The following is a 21,979-nucleotide window of genomic DNA, read 5'->3' on the forward strand; positions in this document are numbered from 1 at the left end:
TCCAGATTCTCTGAATCTTTTGATGATATTATGCACTGTAGATGATGATATGTTCAAACTCTTTGCAATTTTACACTGTCGAACTCCTTTCTGATATTGCTCCACTATTTGTGGGCGCAGAATTAGGGGGATTGGTGATCCTCTTCCCATCTTTACTTCTGAGAGCCGCTGCCACTCCAAGATGCTCTTTTTATACCCAGTCATGTTAATGACCTATTGCCAATTGACCTAATGAGTTGCAATTTGGTCCTCCAGCTGTTCCTTTTTTGTACCTTTAACTTTTCCAGCCTCTTATTGCCCCTGTCCCAACTTTTTTGAGATGTGTTGCTGTCATGAAATTTCAAATGAACCAATATTTGGCATGAAATTTCAAAATGTCTCACTTTCGACATTTGATATGTTGTCTATGTTCTATTGTGAATACAATATCAGTTTTTGAGATTTGTAAATTATTGCATTCTGTTTTTATTTACAATTTGTACTTTGTCCCAACTTTTTTGGAATCGGGGTTGTATCATCCATCATTCATCCATCCACCCATTCATTCATCTGTCCATCCATCTGTCCATCTATCTATCCACCCATCCATATAGTTATTCATCCATCCATCTATCTGTCATCCATCCATCTATTTATTCATCCATCCATTTATCTATCCATCTATCCACCCATCCAGATATTTATTTATTTATTTATTTATTTATTTATCCATCCATCCACCAATCTATCTGTCCATCTATCTACCCATCCATATATTAATTTATTCATCCACCCATCTATCTGTCCATCCATTTATTTATTCATCCATCCATCCATCTATTCATCTGTCCATCTATCCACCCATCCTTACATTTATTCATGCATCCAGCCATCCATCTATCTATTCATCCATCCACCCATCTGTCCATCTGTCTACATATCCATTTGTTTATTTATTCATCCATCCATCCATTAACTACTCTAACTGTTCATCCACTTATTCCTCCTTCCATCTAACTGTCCATCCAACCATTTCATTAAATGTTCTGTTTAACTATTCTTCAGTTCTTATCCATACATATATGGCTGTTCCTACTTACTAACCTTACTTATATATATCTTACTATCCATCCATCCATCCATCCATCCATCCATCCATCCATCCATCCATCCATTCCATTCAGTAATCTTGCAGTTTATCTATCCATTAACACACTGTCTCTGTTGAGAATCAGATCAGCCCAGTCGTTATTAGAGTGAATATATTGTGTAATGTCCAAATGAACCACAGTGAGTCATTATAAAAGCAGCCATTATCAGGCAGAGAGAGAGAGAGAGAGAGAGAGAGAGAGCATGCTGTGTGAGATGCGTTTCACATCCATTTCCATAATGCTGCAGTGATCTCTCCTCTCTGATTAAATGATACACTCCTTCATTAGCCCAGTATTTGACACTTCAAGGGGTTTCAGAGACATCAATCTCACTGAGCCCTTAATCATCTTTTTTACTGCACACCTCTGTTTAGAGAGCACTTACACAGTGATGGAGTGGAGGTGAATAAAGACAGGAAAGCAGCTAATTTACAATTTAAATAGCTCTTTAAAAATGACCTTATTTCCCGTAATGAAAATATTTCCTGTTTCTTAAATAAATGGATTTTTCAAAAAGAGTACACGAGCTTTGGGTAAATTTTTTATTCTTCTGAATCTGACTGAACGCATGGATTAATATTAACACCAGGCGCTAAGTACGTGTATGTGTGTAAGATATGTTAGACCACAGCATTGTTCCATCCATCCAGCCATCCATTATCTGTAGCCGCTTATTCTGTTCTACAGGGTTGCAGGCAAGCTGGAGCCTATTCACAGCATTGTTGAATTCTCAAAGCTGATTGGTCAGAAGGTGTAGATGAACTTCCTATAGCAGCAGCTTGAAAATAATTTGGGCTGTAATCAAAATCAGAGGTTTACATAACAATAATTTATATTAATTGTCATTTCTATGGTAACAGCCCATTCACAGGGACTTTGTACAGCAGACGATCCACATAAACGGATAAAAATAACTGTATAAACTTTGATGTGGTGAAGTTTTCTGTCAGTAGAAATGTGTTTATATAACATTTACGGAAGGAGATGCCAGTGTCAGAGTTCTGTAACATTCAGAGGTAAAGCTGTAGATTTGTATGTTTTCTGGACAGAAGAGTTTCTCTGCTGTGATTTCTTGGTAACGTGACAAGCGGTCATTGTCATTAATTTGTGCTAGCAGCACTGGCGCAAACTGTTACTCTCACTCAGGATCTTTCTACTTTATTCTCCTTCTTTTTCCTCTTATTATTATCCTAAAGTTTTTAGGACGCTATTTCTCCCTCAGTTTTCAACCAATCATCACCAAATTTCACATGAAGAATATGTCTGGGCTGAATTACGTTGCTATGACATTTGGTGGTGATCCAGATCACTAAACCGGAATGATCCATGAAAAACAGGCTTTTTTTCCCAATCACTTATAACTCTGTCAATTTTCACAATTCTTTCAATCAGTTTTTTTTTTCCAGGGGGGCAGGGTGCAACTTTCTGGATCGATAGGGTACAGTGACCAGGCATCCTGGTTTGTAACAGCTAGTGCAAATTACTGTGACTTAAATTGCAGTCTCTATCTATTTTTTTATTCCTTACATAAGCAGCTACCTGGTGACATCATCAGCTATTCAATGTTTCTAACTTATCGAGATGAACAGTGTTTAAAACCCCAGACTGCACACATTCAACAGGAAATGGGAACAGGAAAGCTGTAATATGAGTCTCATCAAGTCACACGGACATTTAAACAGGATTGTTGCTCTGAAAAGTCCTTGAAAATAACTAAATTTACAGCTTGTTTATCCACAACATCAGGACAACATTAGCTCTTTGTCTAATTTATAAACTGAGATTCAGTATTGTGATGATGTAACCAGAGTCAATATATTGAAAGAAAAAAAAACATTGACAACAAAAAAAGATCCTGCATTTCCTCTTACAATTTGATTAAAACCCAGGAGTTGGTCTGTTCCTCTGGAAAAATATCCAATTTACCTGTACTAAAAATTAGCAAGGAACAGTATGACATGGCCGGATAGTTGTTTTATTGTGTTTCTTTCCAAGACTTTAATGCAGTCATTATCCATAATACACAGTCAGGGATCCATTATGGTGCAGAAGCCGAGCAGAAATGGGACAAAAACCAAACTACACAGCTGAAGAAGGAGAAATGAGAGAAATGTGAATAAGAGGCAACATCTTGAGGCTCAGAATGCAAATCCTAAACACAGGATTTCTGCATAACATTCCAGAAATAACGTCCCATCAACATTAAGTCAAGTCAAGTTTATTTGTATAGTGCTTTTAGCAATAGACATTGTCGCAAAGCAGCTTTACAGAATTTGAACGAAAATTAGGAGCTAATTTTATCCCTAATCTATCCCTGATGATGAAGCCTGTGGCGACGGTGGCAAGGAAAAACTCCCTCAGACGACATGAAGAAGAAACCTCGAGAGGAACCAGACTCAAAAGGGAACCCATCCTCATTTGGGTGATAACAGGCAACATGACTATAACATTAACAGTTTTAACATGAAGTCAGTTTCGTTGATGTTATAAACTCTTCATTGATGGAAACTTGAGTGCAAAACTGTTCATGACAACTGCAGTCCTAAAGTTAGCAAGTCAACTGTAGTCCTCAGCCATAAAAGCATTACTGTAAGAGTCCAGAGCGTCCTCCAGGTGTGACTTTCAACTCTCCTCATGGGGCCGTCCTCCACAGGTGCGATGTGATGAGACTCCAACCAGACACAGGGCACCAGGATGGATCAGGCAGGTCCGAGGAGCAGAAGAGGTTCAGCATCTCAATCTTAGGACCGACATGTAACTCAGAGGGACAGACGGGGGGAGGGGGGGAGAAGAGAGAGAAAACACAGGTTGTTAGGTATGCCCAATGTCACCTGTTGAGTAGGAACAGTATACATTTTGCGCTGAGTGCAAGCAGGGACTCCGGCAAAACTAACTATGACAGCATAACTAAAAGGGGAGAGTCAGAAGGTAACACAGGCATGAGGGAGCCCTGGGACATAAAGCAGCAGCCACTACACCGTCAACAAACTCGAGTGAGCAAGCGAGTGGGGACTGACAGCATCCATACATCCCAGTTTACCAAAACACTCTATGTCTGAGGATCCTCCAGATCTACACCTTTACCTCATAAACACCATTAACACAAGGCTTGACTAAACAGATATGTTGTCAGCCGAGACTTAAACGCTGAGACTGTGTCTGATTCCCGAACACTATTTGGAAGGCTGTTCCATAACTGTGGGGCTTTTTAAAAAAGGCTCCGCCCCCTGATGTAGCCTTCACTATACGAGGTACCAGCAGATAGCCTGCACCTTTTGATCTAAGTAGGTGTGGTGGGTCATAAAGGACCAGAAGTCACTCAGGTACTGTGGCGCAAGACCATTCAGTGCTTTAAAGGTCAATAGTAGTATTTCATAAACATTACGAAATTTGATTGGGAGCCAATGCAGTGTGGATAAGACAGGGGTGATGGGGTCATATTTTCTAGTTCTAGTAAGGACTCTTGCTGCTGCATTTTGAACTAACTGGAGCTTGTTTATGCTCCTACTGGAACATCCAGACAGTAAGGCATTACAGTAATCCAACCTGGAGGGAACGAAAGCATGAACTAGTTTTTCCGCATCATGTAGTGACATTAAATTTCTTATCTTAGCAATATTTCTGAGATGAAAAAAAGCTATCCAGGTAATGTGATTGATATGAGTTTCAAATGAAAGACTGGGGTCAATAATCACCCCGAGGTCTTTTACTGCTGCACGTGAAGAAACAGAAAGGCCATCCAGAGTTACTGTGGAATCAGAAAACTTACTTCTAGCTGCATGTGGTCCGAGTACAAGTACTTCAGTCTTGTCATAGTTAAGCAGAAGGAAGTTAATAAGCATCCAGTGTCTAATGTCCTTTACACATTCCTCCATTCTATTAAACTGGTGTCTCTCATCTGGTCTTGCAGAAACATACAACTGTGTGTCATCAGCATAACAGTGGAAACTAATACCATGTTTACGAATTATATCACCCAGAGGTAATTGTAGAATTATACCAGGTGGGTGGAGCACAGAAGCACGGCAGGCCAGAACTGAGTTCTCAATAACTCTTTTTATTTTAGCTTTTCAGCTTTTATATTCACTCATATATATATATATATATATATATATATATATATATATATATATATATATATATATATATACACACACACGTGTTCTGGTCAGGAGAGCTCCCTTCCTCTGCGCTCCCTCTCCTCTTATAGGGCGCGGTCACTGGGGAAGACACACAAACAGGTTAATTCCCGTCAGATGCAGTGATTCTGCCACTTACCTTCCCTGACTCCGCCCTCCCTTCACAGACCGATGCTTGACCACGCCCCCGCTGCCACATACCCCCACCGCCCAAGTCAGGCCGGGCAGCCGTCCGGCCTGTAGCCGACTCCCCCCCCCAATGGGAGAGAAAGTCCGCCACGACCATCTGCGCCCCCGGCCTGTGGACCACCTTGAACTTAAACGGCTGGGGCGCCAGATACCAATGGGTGATCCACGTGTTGGCATCCTTCATGCGGTGGAGCCACTGCAAGGGTGCATGGTCCGACCAGAGGGTGAAAGGGCACCCCAGCAGGTAGTAGTGGAGGGCGAGGACTGCCCACTTAATGGCAAGGTATTCCTTCTCTATGGTGCTGTACCTGCCCTCACGCACCGACAGCTTGCGGCTGATGTACAGCAACGGACAGTCCTCCCCCTCCACCTCCTGGGACAGAACAGCCCCCAGCCCTCTGTCCGATGCGTCTGTCTGCAAAACAAAGAGGAGAGTAAAGTCAGGGGAGTGTAATAGTGGCCCCCCACACAGTGCAGCCTTTACCTTAGAGGAAGCCCGCTGGCATTGCTCCGTCCACTGGACCGGATCTGGTGCCCCCTTTTTAGTGAGATAAGTCAGCGGGCTGGTGACGTCTGAATAATTAGGTATAAACCTACAATAGTAGCCAGCCAGCCCCAGGAACTGTCTCACCCACTTTTTGGTCTTGGTCCTCGGTCAGGCTGCAATCGCTGCTGTCTTATTGATTTGGGGACACACCTGCCCATTGCCCAAGTGGAAGCCCAGATACCGTACTTCCACCTGCCCACTTGCACAGTTCTTCGGGTTGGCTGTGAGCCCCGTTCGCCTCAGCGACCTAAGGATGGCCCTCAGGTGTTCTAGGTGTCGCGGCCAGTCATTACTATAAATAATAATGTCGTCCAGGTATGGTGTGGGGTCGGAGGACCCTATCCATAAGCCGCTGGAATGTAGCAGGTGCCCCAAACAGCCCAAAAGGAAGTGTGATGAACTGGTGTAAGCCAAACGGTGTGGAAAAGGCCATTTTCTCTCGGGATAGCGGAGTCAAGGGGATCTGCCAATATCCCTTTGTCAAATCCAGTGTCGAATAAAAGTGAGCTGTGCCTAGTCGATCGAGCAACTCGTCAATACGAGGCACTGAGTACGCGTCAAATTTAGACACCACATTGACTTTTCTATAGTCCACCGGACCGACCCGTCAGCCTTGAGAACCAAGACCACCGGGCTGCTCCAGTCACTGTGGGACTCGTCGACGATGCCCATTTCGAGCATGGCCTCGAGTTCTTCCTGAACCACCTTTTTCTTGTGTTCGGGCAGTCTGTAAGGGCGGCTGCGCACTACTATCCCCGGGGGCGTCTCAATGTGGTGTTCTATGAGGTGGGTGCAGCCAGGCAGGGGTGAGAACATGTCAGAAAATTCTGTTTGCAACTGGGCTACCTCCGTGAGCTGGGACGGGGAGAGGTGGTCTCCACAGGGGACCGGAGCAGTGGGCGATGTCAATTTTCCCTTTTGAACCTCCGGCCCCAGCTCCGCCTTCTCTGGAACCACCGACACCAATGCCATAGGGACCTCCTCGTTCCAAAGTTTTAACAGACTGAGGTGGTAAATCTGTAACGCCCCACCCCTGTCCGTTCGCCTCACCTCATAGTCGACGTCCCCGACTCGCCGTGTGACCTCAAAGGGTCTTTGCCACCTGGCGATTAATTTGGAGAAATAGGGGAAGGACGGGGTGGCGTTTGGCTGGAGCGTTTGACCATCGATTACTCTCACTTGGTCAAACACATGCCGCAGAGTCTCGTCTTGCGACTGCTCTAACGGGAAATCCACGAGGGATTCCCCAAGAGAGGGAGGAGGAGCCTGCTGCTCCTCACTCTGACGCGGTGATGACGTAGACGGCTCTGTGACAGCTGCTCCCGCCAAAGCCACACCGGGGCCTCCACCTATGGCAGGACCCACTCTTCACTAAATGTGTCATTAATTCCCTGAATCCCGGCCAATCAGTCCCCAAAATTATCGAGTGGGTGAGGTGAGGATTAACCACCACCTGTACTCTAAATTTCTCCCCTCTAAATAGAATGTGGACCAACACTAAAGGGTAGTTGTGAACATCCCCGTGCACACACAACACCTTCACCAATTGTGCTCTCCCCAATCCCTCGTCTTGCATCAGGCTTTGGTGGATTGAGGTCTGATTACAGCCGGAGTCCACCAAAGCCTGATACGTATCCCCTTTGATACTCACCGGTATACTATACGCTCCAGCCCGATCGAGGGCGGTCCCTGGCGCTTTGGGGATCCAGACCACCGCGCCCACCTCCATCGCCGAGCACTGATGCTGGAGGTGCCCTGGCTCCCCGCAGCGCCAGCAAACCGGCCCAGGCTCTCTCTCTGTACCGGTGTTCCAGAGATCACTCACCTGAGGGGGGGAAGACACAGACACGGAAGTAGGAAACGGTAGGACACCGCAGGTGCGGTGGGCCAGCTGGAGTGGAGCCAGCCCCCGCCTCCACAGTGGGGGAATGGGGCGAGGACGAGGAACAGAAGGGGGGAGAGAGAGACAGGGGAGGGGAGAAGGGGAGACATGCTGTCCTGCCATCAGAACGGCTGCCATATGGTCTTCCGCCAACTCGATGGCCTGATCCAGTGACGCCGGGCGATGGCACTGGACCCACTCTGCGGTTCCTTCCGGAAGTCGAGCGACGAATTGCTCCAGTGCCACCAGATCGATGATTCCCTCGGCGTCGCGGTTGTTGGCCCTCAGCCACCGCCGGCAGGCATCCTGGAGTTGCTGGCCAAATGCGAACGGCCGGCCGACCTCCTCCAGGCGCAGCACGCGGAAGCGCTGCTGCTGCTGCCCCGGGGTGTGACCCACGCGCTGGAGGACGGCCCTGCGGAGGTCTGCGTAGACCAGCCGGCTGTCGGCGGGGAGCTGTAGTGCGGCCAGCTGCGCCTTGCCTGTTAGCAGGGGGAGGAGGCGCGCCACGCGCTGTTCAACCGGCCAACCCCACGCCTCGGCTGCCTGCTTGAAAAGAGTGAGGAAGGCTTTGGGGTCGTCCTGCGGACCCATCTTCGTTAGGGTGAGGTGGGGCGGGTCTGCGGCGGTGGTGATCGGGGCCCCCGCCGACGCGAGCAGGTGCCGGAACGCCTGGCGATCTTCCTGTTGCACCAGCACCAGGGCTTCGAAGCGCTGTTCTTGTTCCTTCCAGAGGGCAATCAGTGCCTGGTGCTGGCTCTGTTGGGCCGTGGCGAGGGCATGGACCAGGTCCTGAAAGGGGGAGGACTCCATGTGGCCATTCCCTTCTGCACTATCCCGGATTTCAGCACCACTGTAGAATTATACCAGGTGGGTGGAGCACAGAAGCATGGCAGGCCAGAACTGAGTTCTCAATAACTCTTTTTATTTTAGCTTTTCAGCTTTTATATTCACTCATACATATATATATACACACACACACGTGTTCTGGTCGGGAGAGCTCCCTTCCTCTGCGCTCCCTGTCCTCTTATAGGGCGCGGTCACTGGGGAAGACACACAAACAGGTTAATTCCCATCAGGTGCAGTGATTCTGCCACTTACCTTCCCTGACTCCGCCCTCCCTTCACAGACCGACGCTTGATCACGCCCCCGCTGCCACAGTAATATATATAAAGAACAAAGCAGTGGACCTAAGACAGAACCTTGTGGAACACGAAACTTTACCTCAGTATGTCTAGAAATATCACCATTTACATCAGGGGTGTCAAACCTGATCCATAAAGGGCCTTGTGGCTGCAGGTTTTCATTCCAGCCATGCAGCAGCACACCTGACTTGGCTCATTCAATCAACTGAACTGTCTTCACACAGTCAAATACTTGCAGCCACACCCACCCTTGATTAAAGGGTGGGTGTGTCAGTTGATTGAATAAGCCAAATCAGGGTGCTGCTGCATGGCTGGAATGAAAACCTGCAGCCACACGGCCCTTTATGGATCAGGTTTGACACCCCTGATTTACATCAACATACTGATTGCAATCAATTAAATAAGAGCTGAGCCAGGAGAGGGCCGTTCCCTTAACTCCCACAACATTTTCTACTCTATCCAGAAGAATGGAATGATCAATGGTATTAAATGTTGCACTAAGGTCAAGCAACACAAGCAGCGAGACACAGCCCTGATCAGACGCCAACAGTAGGTCATTTACTACTTTAACCAGAGCTGTCTCTGTGCTATGATGAGGTCTAAATCCTGACTGATACATTTCATGGATGTTATTCCTATGTAAATATGAGCATAACTGCTGTGCCACAGCTTTTTCAAGGATCTTGGAGATAAAGGGGAGGTTTGATATTGGCCAATAATTGCACAGCTGACAGGGATCAAGGTCAGGTTTTTTAATCAGGGGTTTGATAACTGCTAGTTTAAAGGCTTTGGGTACATAGCCAATCCTAAGAGAAGAATTTATTATTTTTAGAAACGGTTCAATTACTTCTGGTATTATCTGTTTGAATAGACATGTAGGTAAGGGATCTAGTACACAAGATGAGGATTTTGATGCGGAGATTAATGAAAGTAATTCAATTTCTCTAAGGGGAGTAAAACATTCTAATTGCTGATTCGATACATTATTAACTACAGGGTCACTTACATTGTCTCATCTCATCATCTGTAGCCACTTTATCCTGTTCTACAGGGTCGCAGGCAAGCTGGAGCCTATCCCAGCTGACTACGGGCAAAAGGTGGGGTACACCCTGGACAAGTCACCAGGTCATCACAGGGCTGACACATAGACACAGACAACCATTCACACTCACATTCACACCTACGCTCAATTTAGAGTCACCAGTTAACCTAACCTGCATGTCTTTGGACTGTGGGGGAAACCGGAGCACCCGGAGGAAACCCACATGGACACGGGGAGAACATGCAAACTCCGTACAGAAAGGCCTTTGCCGGCCATGGGGCTCGAACCCGGGCCTTCTTGCTGTAAGGTGACAGCGCTAACCACTACACCACCGTGCCGCCCACTTACATTTATCTAAAGTACAGCAGAACGTTGACTCTAAGCATAACAGTTACCTGATCAAGTTCTGCAGGGGCTGACAGTGACCCAATCAAAGTTGATAACTCTGGAAAATCATTTATAAAGCTCTGTGCAGTAGTTGATGTGAATGTACATTTTATACAGTAGCGTGGTGAGGTACATATATTATTACTCAGACATATTTTGAATGAGATGAGATAATGATCTGAGATAACCAGTGTCGTGCACAGGGCGGGTCCCCCCCTTGTGGCCCAATTGTTGAAAAACACATGCTAAAGTGCCCTCTCGGGAGCCAAAATGTGTGCTAAACTGCCCTCAAGTGTCCTCTCGGGAGCTAAAACACATGCTAAAGTGCCCTCTTGGGAGCCAAAATGCGTGCTAGAGTGCCCTCTTGGGAGCCAAAACGTGTGCTAAACTGCCCTCAAGTGTCCTCTTGGGAGCCAAAACACATGCTAAAGTGCCCCCTTGGGAGCCAAAACGCATGCTAGAGTGCCCTCAAGTGCCCCCTTGGGAGCCAAAACGCGTACTAAACTGCCCTCAAGTGCCCTCTCGGGAGCCAAAACACGTGCTAAAGTGCCCCCTTGGGAGCCTTGAGAGGGAGAGAGAGACCAGTGTGATGATCAGCTAAGTAGAACACAGCTGGGTGAGCATTATAAACTGTGAATGTAGCTTTAGTGTATATTATGATACACTTTGCAATAAAAATAGATAATGCAGTCATCTGTGCAAAGCAGATTTCCTGAATTTTGTGAAGGCCAGATACATTTAGATTGGAGGATGTTGTGATGACACTCCTTGAGGAGAATGGATTAAAAGTGGAAGACATCAGGGGCCAAGGCTACGATGGAGCCGCTAACATGAGTGGAGGATACAGCGGCCTGCAGTCACGAATTCAAAGCCACAATGAGAAAGCTTTATACGTGCACTGCCATGCCCACTGTCTCAACCTCGTCTTGGTGGAGAGTGCCAAATCAAGTCAGCCCTTTGTTAGTTTTTTCAATCTAGTTGAGAGTCTCTACACTTTCCTAGCCAGATCCCCAAAATGCCATGCTGCATTTGTGACACTCCAACAAACCATGTACCCGGGTCAAAGAGTCTGTGAACTGAAAAGGCTGTCTGACACAAGGTGGGCATGCAGAGAAGATGCTCTGAGATCCCTGAAGAAGGTCCTTTCTGCAGTGGTGAAGCTTCTTCAGAACATGGCTGACAGTGATCCACCAGACTCTGCAGCAGGTGATGCCCGGATGCTCCTGCACAGTATAGATTTTGAACTTATCCTGTGCATGGAGATCACCACACCCATCTTTAATGAGACTGCCATTGCATTTGCTACAGTATGCTTCAGAGAAAGAACCCTGACTTATCAGCATCATACACCATCGTCGAAGGGGTCATACAAAGAGTAAAGGCAATGAGGACAGATGAGGAGTTCAAGGTCCTTTTTACAAAAGTAAAAAGGCAAGTCAAGGCAGCAGGCATTGAGGTGCCAGAAGAAATACCTGGACAAGCCAGACACAGGAAGGTACCTCAAAAGGACAAGTATAGCTCTAAATCAGCAACAGAGGATTACCAAGCCCAAGACTTGGAAGAGCACTACCAGGGAAAGGTGTTCTTTCCCTTCCTTGACAGGCTGTCCCATGAGCTACACTGAAGATTCAAGGGAAATAATGACACACCTACTGGGTCAATCCTATCAGGTCTTCACTGCCTTACTGTCTCACGTCACTGGAAGGGTAAACTAGATGACAAAGCTGCTGCATCTGTCAAACATATGTGCCAGTTCTATGATGTAGATGAAGAAAACCTCATCACTGAGCTCAAGGTATTCCACTCATCATATGCACTCCCCTCCAACAATGTCAAAGCTGCACTCAGGTGCCTTGGAGAAAATGATGTTGAATCAGTTTTTCTGAGTCTGGCCATGCTCCTCAAAACGCATGCGACTATACCAGTGACAATGGCTTCAGTAGAGTGGTCCTTCTCAAAACTGAAACTCATTAAAACTGTGCTGAGAAACTGGTGTGGGGAAAAAAGGCTCTCTGACCTAATGCTACTCTCCATTGAAAGAGACATCCCAATTGACCAGAACAAGGCCATTGACATATACAAACAGATGGCCAAACGAAGAATTTTACTGTAGTTCCACTTGCCACATATGGGCACAAAGACTTGAGACTAGTCATTGTCGTTCATCATAGTTTGTTTCTTTTGAGTTGTCAAATGAATAGTTTAAATGTGTATTGTTCCCTATGTGATTTTATCACAGAGCCCTCTTGGGTGAAGAAAGTACATTAAACTCCAGAAGACTATTAGGACCAAGAAATACTATGACACATTACTGTTGCAATGACTTTTATGTTGGGCCCTTTGTTGATCTATATTGAGCCAGAACTATATCTCACAGAACCAGTTTGGATTATCTGGTGCTAATATGGTGTTAAAATGCACTAGAATACAGGAAATGGCATCTACTTAATTGAAAATGTTCTGGGGAAAGGCCTCCAGACCCCCTAAGGATTTATTTCCTTCATACATCCATGTCGCTGTGTGTTCTTCACAGTCCAATGTTGAAATCCACACAGTTCTCATGGATGCTGATCCTAACAGCAAACTAACCTGAGTAGTCTGTCTAGTTAGTCTGTTTTAAGGCTATATAATGTGCCATTTGTATAACATATAAAACATGTCTAAAGTGCCCTCTACAGTGGTGAGGACGCGCTATATGTGTCCTTTGTTTTCTTTCTGCCCCTGCCCTTCAAAAAGTCTGTGCACGCCACTGGAGATAACTTCAGACTATGGAAGTGTGACTATATTTTCTATGTTTAACCCGAATGTTAGTATTAGATCAAGAGTGTGCCCACCATTATGGGTCGGTCCTATGACATTCTGATTAACCCCTACTGAATCTAAAATGGACACAAACGCTGTTTTCAAAGGGTCTTCTGAGTTATTGAAGTGAATATTAAAATCTCCGACAACTAAAGCTTTGTCTAAGGAAATAATCAGGTCTGATATAAAATCTGCAAATTCAGAAAGAAACTCAGAATATGGCCCCGGGGGCCTGTAAATAATAAGTAACGGAATTAACTGGGTAGACCTATTTTTCGAGGCTACATACATTATATTAGTATGAAGAACTTCGAATATATTAAATTTATAACCAGATTTGTGTGTTACACCTAGAAAATCATTATAAATAACCGCAATGCCTCCTCCTCCACAATATTTCATCCATTCCTCTTCAGTAAGCACTGGTCAGAGTTGAGGTAGAGCCGGAGACTATCTTGGGAGTACTGGGCATGAGCTGGGATTGGGAATATACCCTGAATGGGATGTTAGTCCCATTCACAACTAGGGGTGGTCTCGTTTTGCAAAGGACTGGAAACCAGAGGTTTAAGCTGTGATACATGAAAGGTGGGGTGAACACATCACATGGTGAGTGGTAATGCCAGTCTAATGGAACATAGGTTGATTACCTTCTTGATGAGGAAGGTTCCAAGGAAACTGGGTGCCATCTTGCGAGAGATGGCCCTAAGTGGCAGGTGGCGTGTGGAGAGCATAATTCGTTGACCCACTCGGTAGGTGGGTGCCTTGGAGTGATGTTTGTCAGCCTGCTTCTTGGATGTGAGTGCGGAGTGAATGAGTCTTCTCTGGGCCAATGCCCATGTTCTCCTGCAGCGGTGAACTAGTTCATGCTTTCGTTACCTCCAGGTTGGATTATTGTAATGCCTTACTGTCTGGATGTTCCAATAAGTCCATAAATAAGCTCCAGTTAGTTCAAAATGCAGCAGCAAGAGTCCTTACTAGAACTAGAAAATATGACCACATCACCCCTGTCTTATCCACACTGCATTGGCTCCCAATCAAATTTCGTATTGATTATAAAATACTACTATTGACCTTTAAAGCACTGAATGGTCTCGTGCCACAGTACCTGAGTGAACTTCTGGTCCTCTATGACCCACCATGCCTACTTAGATCAAAAGGTGCAGGCTATCTGCTGGTACCTCGTATAGTGAAGGCTACGTCAGGGGGAAGAGCCTTTTCTTACAAAGCCCCACAGTTATGGAACAGCCTTTCAAATAGTGTTCGGGAATCAGACACAGTCTCACTGTTTAAGTGTTGGCTGAAAACTATCTGTTTAGTCAAGCCTTTTGTTAATGGTGTTTATGAGGTAAAGGTGTAGATCTGGAGGATCCTCAGACAGAGTGTTTTGGTAAACTGGGATGTATGGATGCTGTCAGTCCCCACTCGCTTGCTCACTCAAGTTTGTTGACGATGTAGTGGCTGGCTGCTTTGTGTCCCCAGGCTCCCTCATATCTGTGTTACCTTCTGGCTCTCCCCTTTTAGTTATACTGTCATAGTTAGTTGCTGGAGTCCCTGCTTGTACTCAGTGCAAAATGTATACTGTTCCTACATATTCAGGTGACATTGGGCATACCTAACAACCTGTGTTTTCTCTCTCTTCCCCCCCCCCCAAATCTATTCCTCTGAGTTACATGTCAGTCCTGGGATCGAGATGTTGGCCTCTTCTGCTCCTTGGACCTGCCTGGTCCATCCTGGTGCCCTGTGTCTGGTTGGAGTCTCATCACATCGCTCCTGTGGAGGGCGACCCCATGTGGACAGTTGGGGGTCGCGCCTGGAGGACGCTCTGGACTCTTGCAGTGGTGTTTTTGTGGCTGGGGACTGCAGTTGACTTGCTGACTTTAGGACTGCAGTTGACTTGCTGACTTTGGGACTGCGGTTGTCGTGAACGGTTTTGCACTTGGGTTTCCATTGGTGGGGGGTTTATAGTATCAATGAAGCTGACTTTGTTAGGACTGTTAATGTTATAGTCATGTTGTCTGTTGTTGCCCGGATGGGGATGGGTTCCCTTTTGAGTCTGGTTCCTCTCGAGGTTTCTTCCTTGTGTCGTCTGAGGGAGTTTTTCCTTGCCACCATCGCCACAGGCGTGCTCGTTGGGGATAGATTGGGGATAGAATTAGCTCATATTTTAAGTCATTCAAATTCTGTAAATCTGCTTTGCAACAATGTTTATTGTTGAAAGCACTATACAAATAAACTTGACTTGTATAAAGGCCTGGGCTGATGGTATGGCAACCTCCTCCTCCTGGCTGGGGAACAGTGGTAGTTGGTACCCTAGTAAGCACTGGAATGGAGAGAGACCTGTGGCAGAGGAAGGGAGAGTGTTATGTGCATATTCGATCCAAGGTAGGTACTTGCTCCAAGAACTGGCATCCCTGGACGCCATGCACCTGAATGCAACCTCCAAAGCCTGGTTAGCCTGTTCTGCCTGGCCATTGGTCTGTGGGTGGAAGCCTGAGGAGAGACTACAGGTGGCCCCGATGAGTTTGCAGAAGGCTTTCCAGAATTGTGCAGTGAACTGAGGACCCCAGTCAGAAACTATGTTGGTAGGCAGACCATGTAGGTGGAAAACGTGGTGGATGAGTAGTTCTGCGGTCTCTTTGGCTGAGGGGAGCTTGGGCAGAGGAATGCAATGGACGGTCTTAGAAAAACAGTCAATGACAGTGAGGATGCATGTATTGCCACCTGAGTTGGGGAGTCCTGTGATGAAGTCCAGGGTGATGTGAGACCAAGGTCAATGCAGAGTAGGAAGGGGTCTTAGTAAGCCAGCAGGGGGTCGATTGGTTGGCTTGTTCTGGGAGCATGTGTCGCAGGCTGCCACGAACTCCTGGACGTCCTCCTTGATGGATGGCTGCCAAAAGCGCTGCTGGATGAGAGCCAGGGTTCAGGCGGCTCCCGGATGACAGGCCAGCTTGGAACCGTGACCCCACTGCAGCACCTGAGTTCGCACATGACAGGGAACAAACAGATGGTTACGAGGAATATTGTTGGAGTTACCTTCACCGGGGTCCTGCTCTAGGGCCTTCTGCACGAGCATCTCAACTTCTAGAATAGCAGCTCCCACCAGGCAGCATGGAGGAAGGACAGTCTCGGGTGGCTTGGACTCCTCTTGGTGGGAAGAGAACATCCTGGACAGGGTGTCGGGTTTGCCATTCTTGGAGCCTGGGCAGTAGGAGAGCGTGAAGTTGAATCGGGAGAAGAAGAGAGACCAACGGGCTTGACGAGAGTTGAGACGTTTGGCAGACTTGAGGTACTCCAGGTTTTTATGGTCGGCCCAGACTAGGAACGGCACGTCAGACCCCTCGAGCCAGTGCCTCCACTCCTCCAAGGCTAGTTTCACGGCCAGTAGTTCTCAGTCACCGATGTCGTAGTTTCGTTCAGCTGGGGATAGCCAGCGGGAGAAGGAGCATGGGTGGACCTTGTTGTCATTGGCCCTCTGGGATAGGATGGCTCTGACCCCTGACTTGGAGGTGTCGACCTCAATGATAAACTGCTTGTTAGAATCAGGTATGGTGAGAATGGGTGCTGTGGTAAACCTGTGCTTGAGACTGGAAAAGACCTTCTCTGCTTCCTCCCCCCACTTGAACTTGGTCTTGGTCGAGGTCAGGGCTGAGAGAGGTCCAGCCACTGTGCTGAAGTTGCGGATGAAATGCCTGTAAAAGTTGGCAAACCCCAGGAAGCGCTGGAGCTCTCATCTCGAAGATGGGGTGGGCCAGTCAGCAACTGCCTCCAGCTTGAGGGGGTCCATCTGGATCTTGGCTGGTGAAATGATGAACCCCAGGAACGAGACAGAGCCTTGGTGGAACTTGCTCTTCTCTGAATTAACAAACAGCTTATTCTCCAGCAGGCGTTGAAGAACCTGCTGGACGTGACCCTGATGTTCCTCCAGGGAATGAGAGAAAATCAAGATATCATCCAGGTAAACAAAGACAAAGGTGTTAAGTCCCTCAAGACATCATTAACCAACTCCTGGAATACCGCAGGAGCGTTAGTCAGGCCGAAAGGGACTACGAGGTACTCATAGTGGCCTGTGGTGGTGTTGAAGGTCGTCTTCCACTCATCCCCTTCCGTGATCCTAACTAGATGATAGGCATTGCACAAGTCCAGTTTAGTAAACACCTTAGCTCCCTGGAGTAGTTCGAATGTTGTAGTCATGAGCTGTAGCGGGTAGCGGTTTTTGACTGTGATGGCGTTGAGACCTCGATAGTCAATGCAGGGGCAGAGCGACTTGTCTTTCTTCTCCATGAAGAAGAATCCCGCCCCTGATGGGGAGGAGGAAGGGCGGATGATCCCAGCTGCCAGAGACTCAGTGATGTATTTCTCCATAGCTTGTCTCTCGGCGGGGGTAAGAGAGTAGAGACGTCCCTTGGGTGGCGCTGTCCCTGGCAGGAGGTCGATACCACAGTCATAGGGCCTATGAGGGGGAAGGGACACTGCTCAGGTCTTACTGAAGACAGGCTTGAGGTCCAGATATTCCGGAGGCACATGAGAAAGGTCGGGAAACTCACTGGCTGAGGGCTGAGGTGGTTTGGCGGGAGGCAGAGCAGAGTTCAGGCAGGAGGCCAGGCAGGAAGGACTCCAGCCTAAAATGGTGTGGTCAGTCCAGTTTAAGTGGGGGTTGTGCTGCATCAACCAGGGTAATCCAAGAATAACGGGAATGTGAGGGTTGTTCATGACGTGAAGTTGTATTGTTTCGGAATGATTGCCTGAAATCCTTAGGGTGAGCGGGGTGGTGAGGTGAGTGATGGTGGTCAAGCCAGTGCCATTGAGTGTCAGGACAGTGAGAGGGACCTCGAGGGTGAGTAACGGGATTCCGAGATCCTTGGCGGTGGCGGAGCAGATCAGGTTCCTGTCTGCCCCGAGTCGACAAGCGCTGGAAGATAGTGATGCCGATTGTTGAGAGTGATGATGGCGGGGAGCAACAATCAGTCTGCAGGGGACTGGTTCTGAGCATTGCCCACCAGGGCCCCTCGATTCACTGGTGGGCTCATCCTTTTAGCGGGCAGGCTCGGCAGATGTGTCCCTGCTGACCACAGTAGAAACAAGCCCCCATGCTCCGTCGGCGCAGTCGTTCCTCTGCTGACACCCGCACCTGATCTACCTGCATGGGTTTGATGGACAAGGCGGGTGGTGGAGAGGGGTTGATGTTGCAGTGGCTCCTCTCCTCCATTGTTGGACCCACACGTCAATACAATTGGCAATGTCCATCAGGCTGGAGAGGTCTGACGGCAGTTCCCGTGAGACGAGTTCATCTTTGATGGCGTCGGATAAGCCATGTAGGAACGCGTCGACCAGGGCACTCTCGTTCCAACTGCATGACACAGCCAACGTCCGGAACTCAATGGCATAATCTGAGGTAGATTGGGACCCCTGCTGCAGCTCCATGAGCTCTCTTGCCACCTCCCAGCCAGACAGAGAGCAGTCGAATGTTCACCTCATTTCCTCAGAGAATTCCTTGAAGCTGGAAGGACGCGTCGGCGTCCCAGACTGCCGTCCCCCATTCCTTGGCCTTGCCGGTGAGGAGCATGATGGTATAGGCTACCCGGGAGCATTCTGTGGGGAAAGCCAGAGGTGGAAGCTCCAAGATCAGTGAACACTGACAAAAAAGATCTGCAGGTACCTGGTTCTCCACTGTAGGGCTGAGGCGAAGGGAGTCTTGGTTCATGGAGAGCGGCAGTGGCGGGAGGTGAAAAAAGAGATGGCTGGGCAGGGTAGGCATGGCTTGGTACTGCTGGAGTTGTGCGGCTAGGAGGTTGAGTGAGTCGGACAGGGTGGCCAGGTTCTGAGTGATCTGCCGGAGTTCCTGTTGGTGGGTCCTGAGGAGGGCTCCTTGCTGCTGCATAGCCATTCTCAGATGGTTAAGTTCTGCTGGATCCATGTTGGCCAGAACATACTGTTAAGGGTGGCGAGATGTGGCGAGTTAGGATCCAATAGCAGAACACAAACCACAAAATCCAATGAATAAAAAATTATTTAATTAAAGTCCAAAAAGAGTCAATGAACAAAAATAGCAAAAATGATCCAGACAACAACGAGGTAGACAAAGACAAAGTGCTAATATGAAAAAACATGAAAAATAGTTCTGACAAAAACTGGAGACAAAAAATGTAGTGCAAAAAACATGAAAAACTGACAAAACATGAGTGCAAAAACTGTGGCTAAGACTAGGCAAAACAGAGAGCAAAAATACAGGAAGAAAAAAATGGCACAGAGACGACATGAGAAACAGACAAGATGTTCTGGCAAAGTCATACACAGCAGAGCAGACCAGGAGGTGAATGCCAGCAAGATGGAAGTCCCGTCCCGGATCCAGATTGTGCTGAACTGGGAGATCGTAAATCTCCGGAGTGGAAGTCCAGGGCAGATCATGACATGACTATTACCTCCGCCAAGGATGCTATGTTTTTTTGGTGAGGTTCATTTGTCTTTTTCATTATCTTTAAGCAGGATTACGCAAAACCTACAGATCCTATTTACATGAAACTTGGTGGAAGGGACTAGTATGGGCTAAGGAAGAACCCAATAAATTCTGAAGCAGATTCGAGTCACAAGGTGGATCCACGAATTTAGTATCACTTTCACTAATGTTGCAAGATACAGCATTTGGTCTTGGTGGAAGTCTGTGCTGAACAATGCCATATATCTTAAAATCTAGGACATGGCAGTAAAGTTCAATAGTGACAAAACATAGTCAATGTAAAAATATGATGACTACAATGACTATAACGTGGTTCTGGTTGCAGAAGAACATAAAATATCACAGAAGAGTTGACTATGGTCCTTTGTGGAGGTCTGTGCTCTCCAAGTGCCTTGTAGTTTTTTTTAACATTTTTACCTCAAACCCTTTCTGATAGGGACATCGTTTGTTGTAGAGTTCTACATAAAATCCTTAAGAGTTGCCCCAGAGAGACTTCAGGGTTCTAAAAGTTAAGGGTACAAGGAATCACAGTAATGTGTAGCAAAAAGTAGTGACTTCAGACTCATGAACGAATCATTTCTTTGATTTTGATTCTTTTTAATCGATCAGTCAAACTAGTTCTATCTGAATTGAATTTGTCTATGCGATGTTAAGGTTACTGGTTTAAGGGTTTAACAATTCCATTATAATTATGAAAAATAAGAAGAGTCAAAGGGGCAGCACGGTGGTGTAGTGGTCATCACTGTCACCTCACAGCAAGAAGGTCCTGGGTTTGAACCCAGCAGCCAGCGAGGGCCTTTCTGTGTGGAGTTTGCATGTTCTCCCTGTGTCTGTGTGGATTTCCTCTGGGTGCTCCGGTTTCCCCCACAGTCCAAAGACATGCAGGTTAGGTTAATTGGTGGCTCTAAATTGACCGTAGGTGTGAATGTGAGTGTGAATGGTTGTGTGTCTCTGTGTGTCGCCCTGTGATGACCTGGAGACTTGTCCAGGGTGTACCCCGCCTCTCACCCATAGTCAGCTGGGATAGGATCCAGCTTGCCTGCAACCCTGTAGAACAGGATAAAGCAGCTAGAGATAATGAATGGAAGAAGAAACAAAGCTCAGCTCAGTGTGCTGAGTCCTGATGAGTGAAATAAAAGTGAGCCGATAAACACATAAATGACACAGTTGACTCACTGTGTGAACTGAACTGAAAACTGAGAATGTACTGAATCCACTGCGTCCGCCAAAAAACACAAACTTATGAGTCAATTATAAAAACCGCCGTGACATCAGGCTAGTCCAAAACAAACTCTGATAAACTACTGAAGGTTTCTTCAGCTTCAGATAAAGTTTTGAAAATAATTTAAAGCACAAAATTAAGTCTTGTATACGATACAGAAAGTTGTGTACATCATGAGCTTGTGAACTATCTAGGTTGCTTGCTAACCTGTCTACTTTGATTGCTAGAAAACTAGCGAAAAACTGGCTAACTTCTAGCTAATGACTAGGTACAGTAAGTGTACTCACCTTCTCTTTTGAGAGAGTCAGAGGGCTGTTCAGGGGCCAGAGTTGGAGCCATTGGATGGACTCTGAAGTTTCCTGGGAGAAACATTTTATTTAACTGGAAGCCAGTGAAATTAGTTTGGATATTAAGAAAAAAAAACATTACTACTATTAGCTAGGTTGTCTGTTTAACTCTGTGGCTAATGGTGGGCAGGGCGGAGTACTCTGAGCTTAGGGGAACTGCATGTACACCAAAAATCCTACACTAAAAAACATAGAAGTGCCGAGTACCAATGAGTACCAGTCTGTATCAAGCCCTGATCTATAGTGATGCTGCTCACGTTAGCTAACACTAGGTTTGGATTCACAGATGCTAGTGCAGTATGTAGGGCAAAATAATTAGTGTGGTACCTGACTCACAAAATAATAATAATTTAAAAAATAAATTGCAGGCAGTTTGGTTTGTGTAAGACTGAAAATTAGGAGGGCATGGTCTGGCTGTGAAAATAAAATAAATGATCTCACCGATGTTTGGTAAAATGTGGTGGATGTTGAACCAGGCTTTGATAAACGGATACACAGAGATCAGGAGCCCTGGAGAACAAAAACATGATAAAATCTCACACTGCAGTGACATGAGCACTGATTTTATAATTACTGTGATGATGGACTAGTGGAATGTGTCTGTCTGTTTGTCTGTCTGTCTGTCTGTCTGTCTGTACCTGTCTGTTTGTATTACTATGTGTCTGTCCGTACATGTCTGCCTGCCTGTCTTTG

The 21,979-nt window shown here is 46.7% G+C and overlaps 1 protein-coding gene across 1 annotated transcript in view; it reads right to left on the reverse strand.

Annotated features, from left to right (window-relative positions):
- Positions 1 to 21,979, reverse strand: part of kncn (kinocilin) — a 33,022-nt gene that overhangs the window by 7,888 nt on the left and 3,155 nt on the right. Inside the window, exons 2-3 of the mRNA XM_060905502.1 lie at positions 21,728 to 21,796; positions 21,227 to 21,298 (exon numbers count right to left, since the gene is read on the reverse strand). Coding sequence (XP_060761485.1) covers positions 21,227 to 21,298; positions 21,728 to 21,796 — 141 coding nt within the window. The remainder of the gene's footprint in view (positions 1 to 21,226; positions 21,299 to 21,727; positions 21,797 to 21,979) is intronic.

Source organism: Neoarius graeffei, chromosome 23 (assembly GCF_027579695.1).
Source record: "Neoarius graeffei isolate fNeoGra1 chromosome 23, fNeoGra1.pri, whole genome shotgun sequence".
NCBI lineage: Eukaryota > Metazoa > Chordata > Actinopteri > Siluriformes > Ariidae > Neoarius > Neoarius graeffei.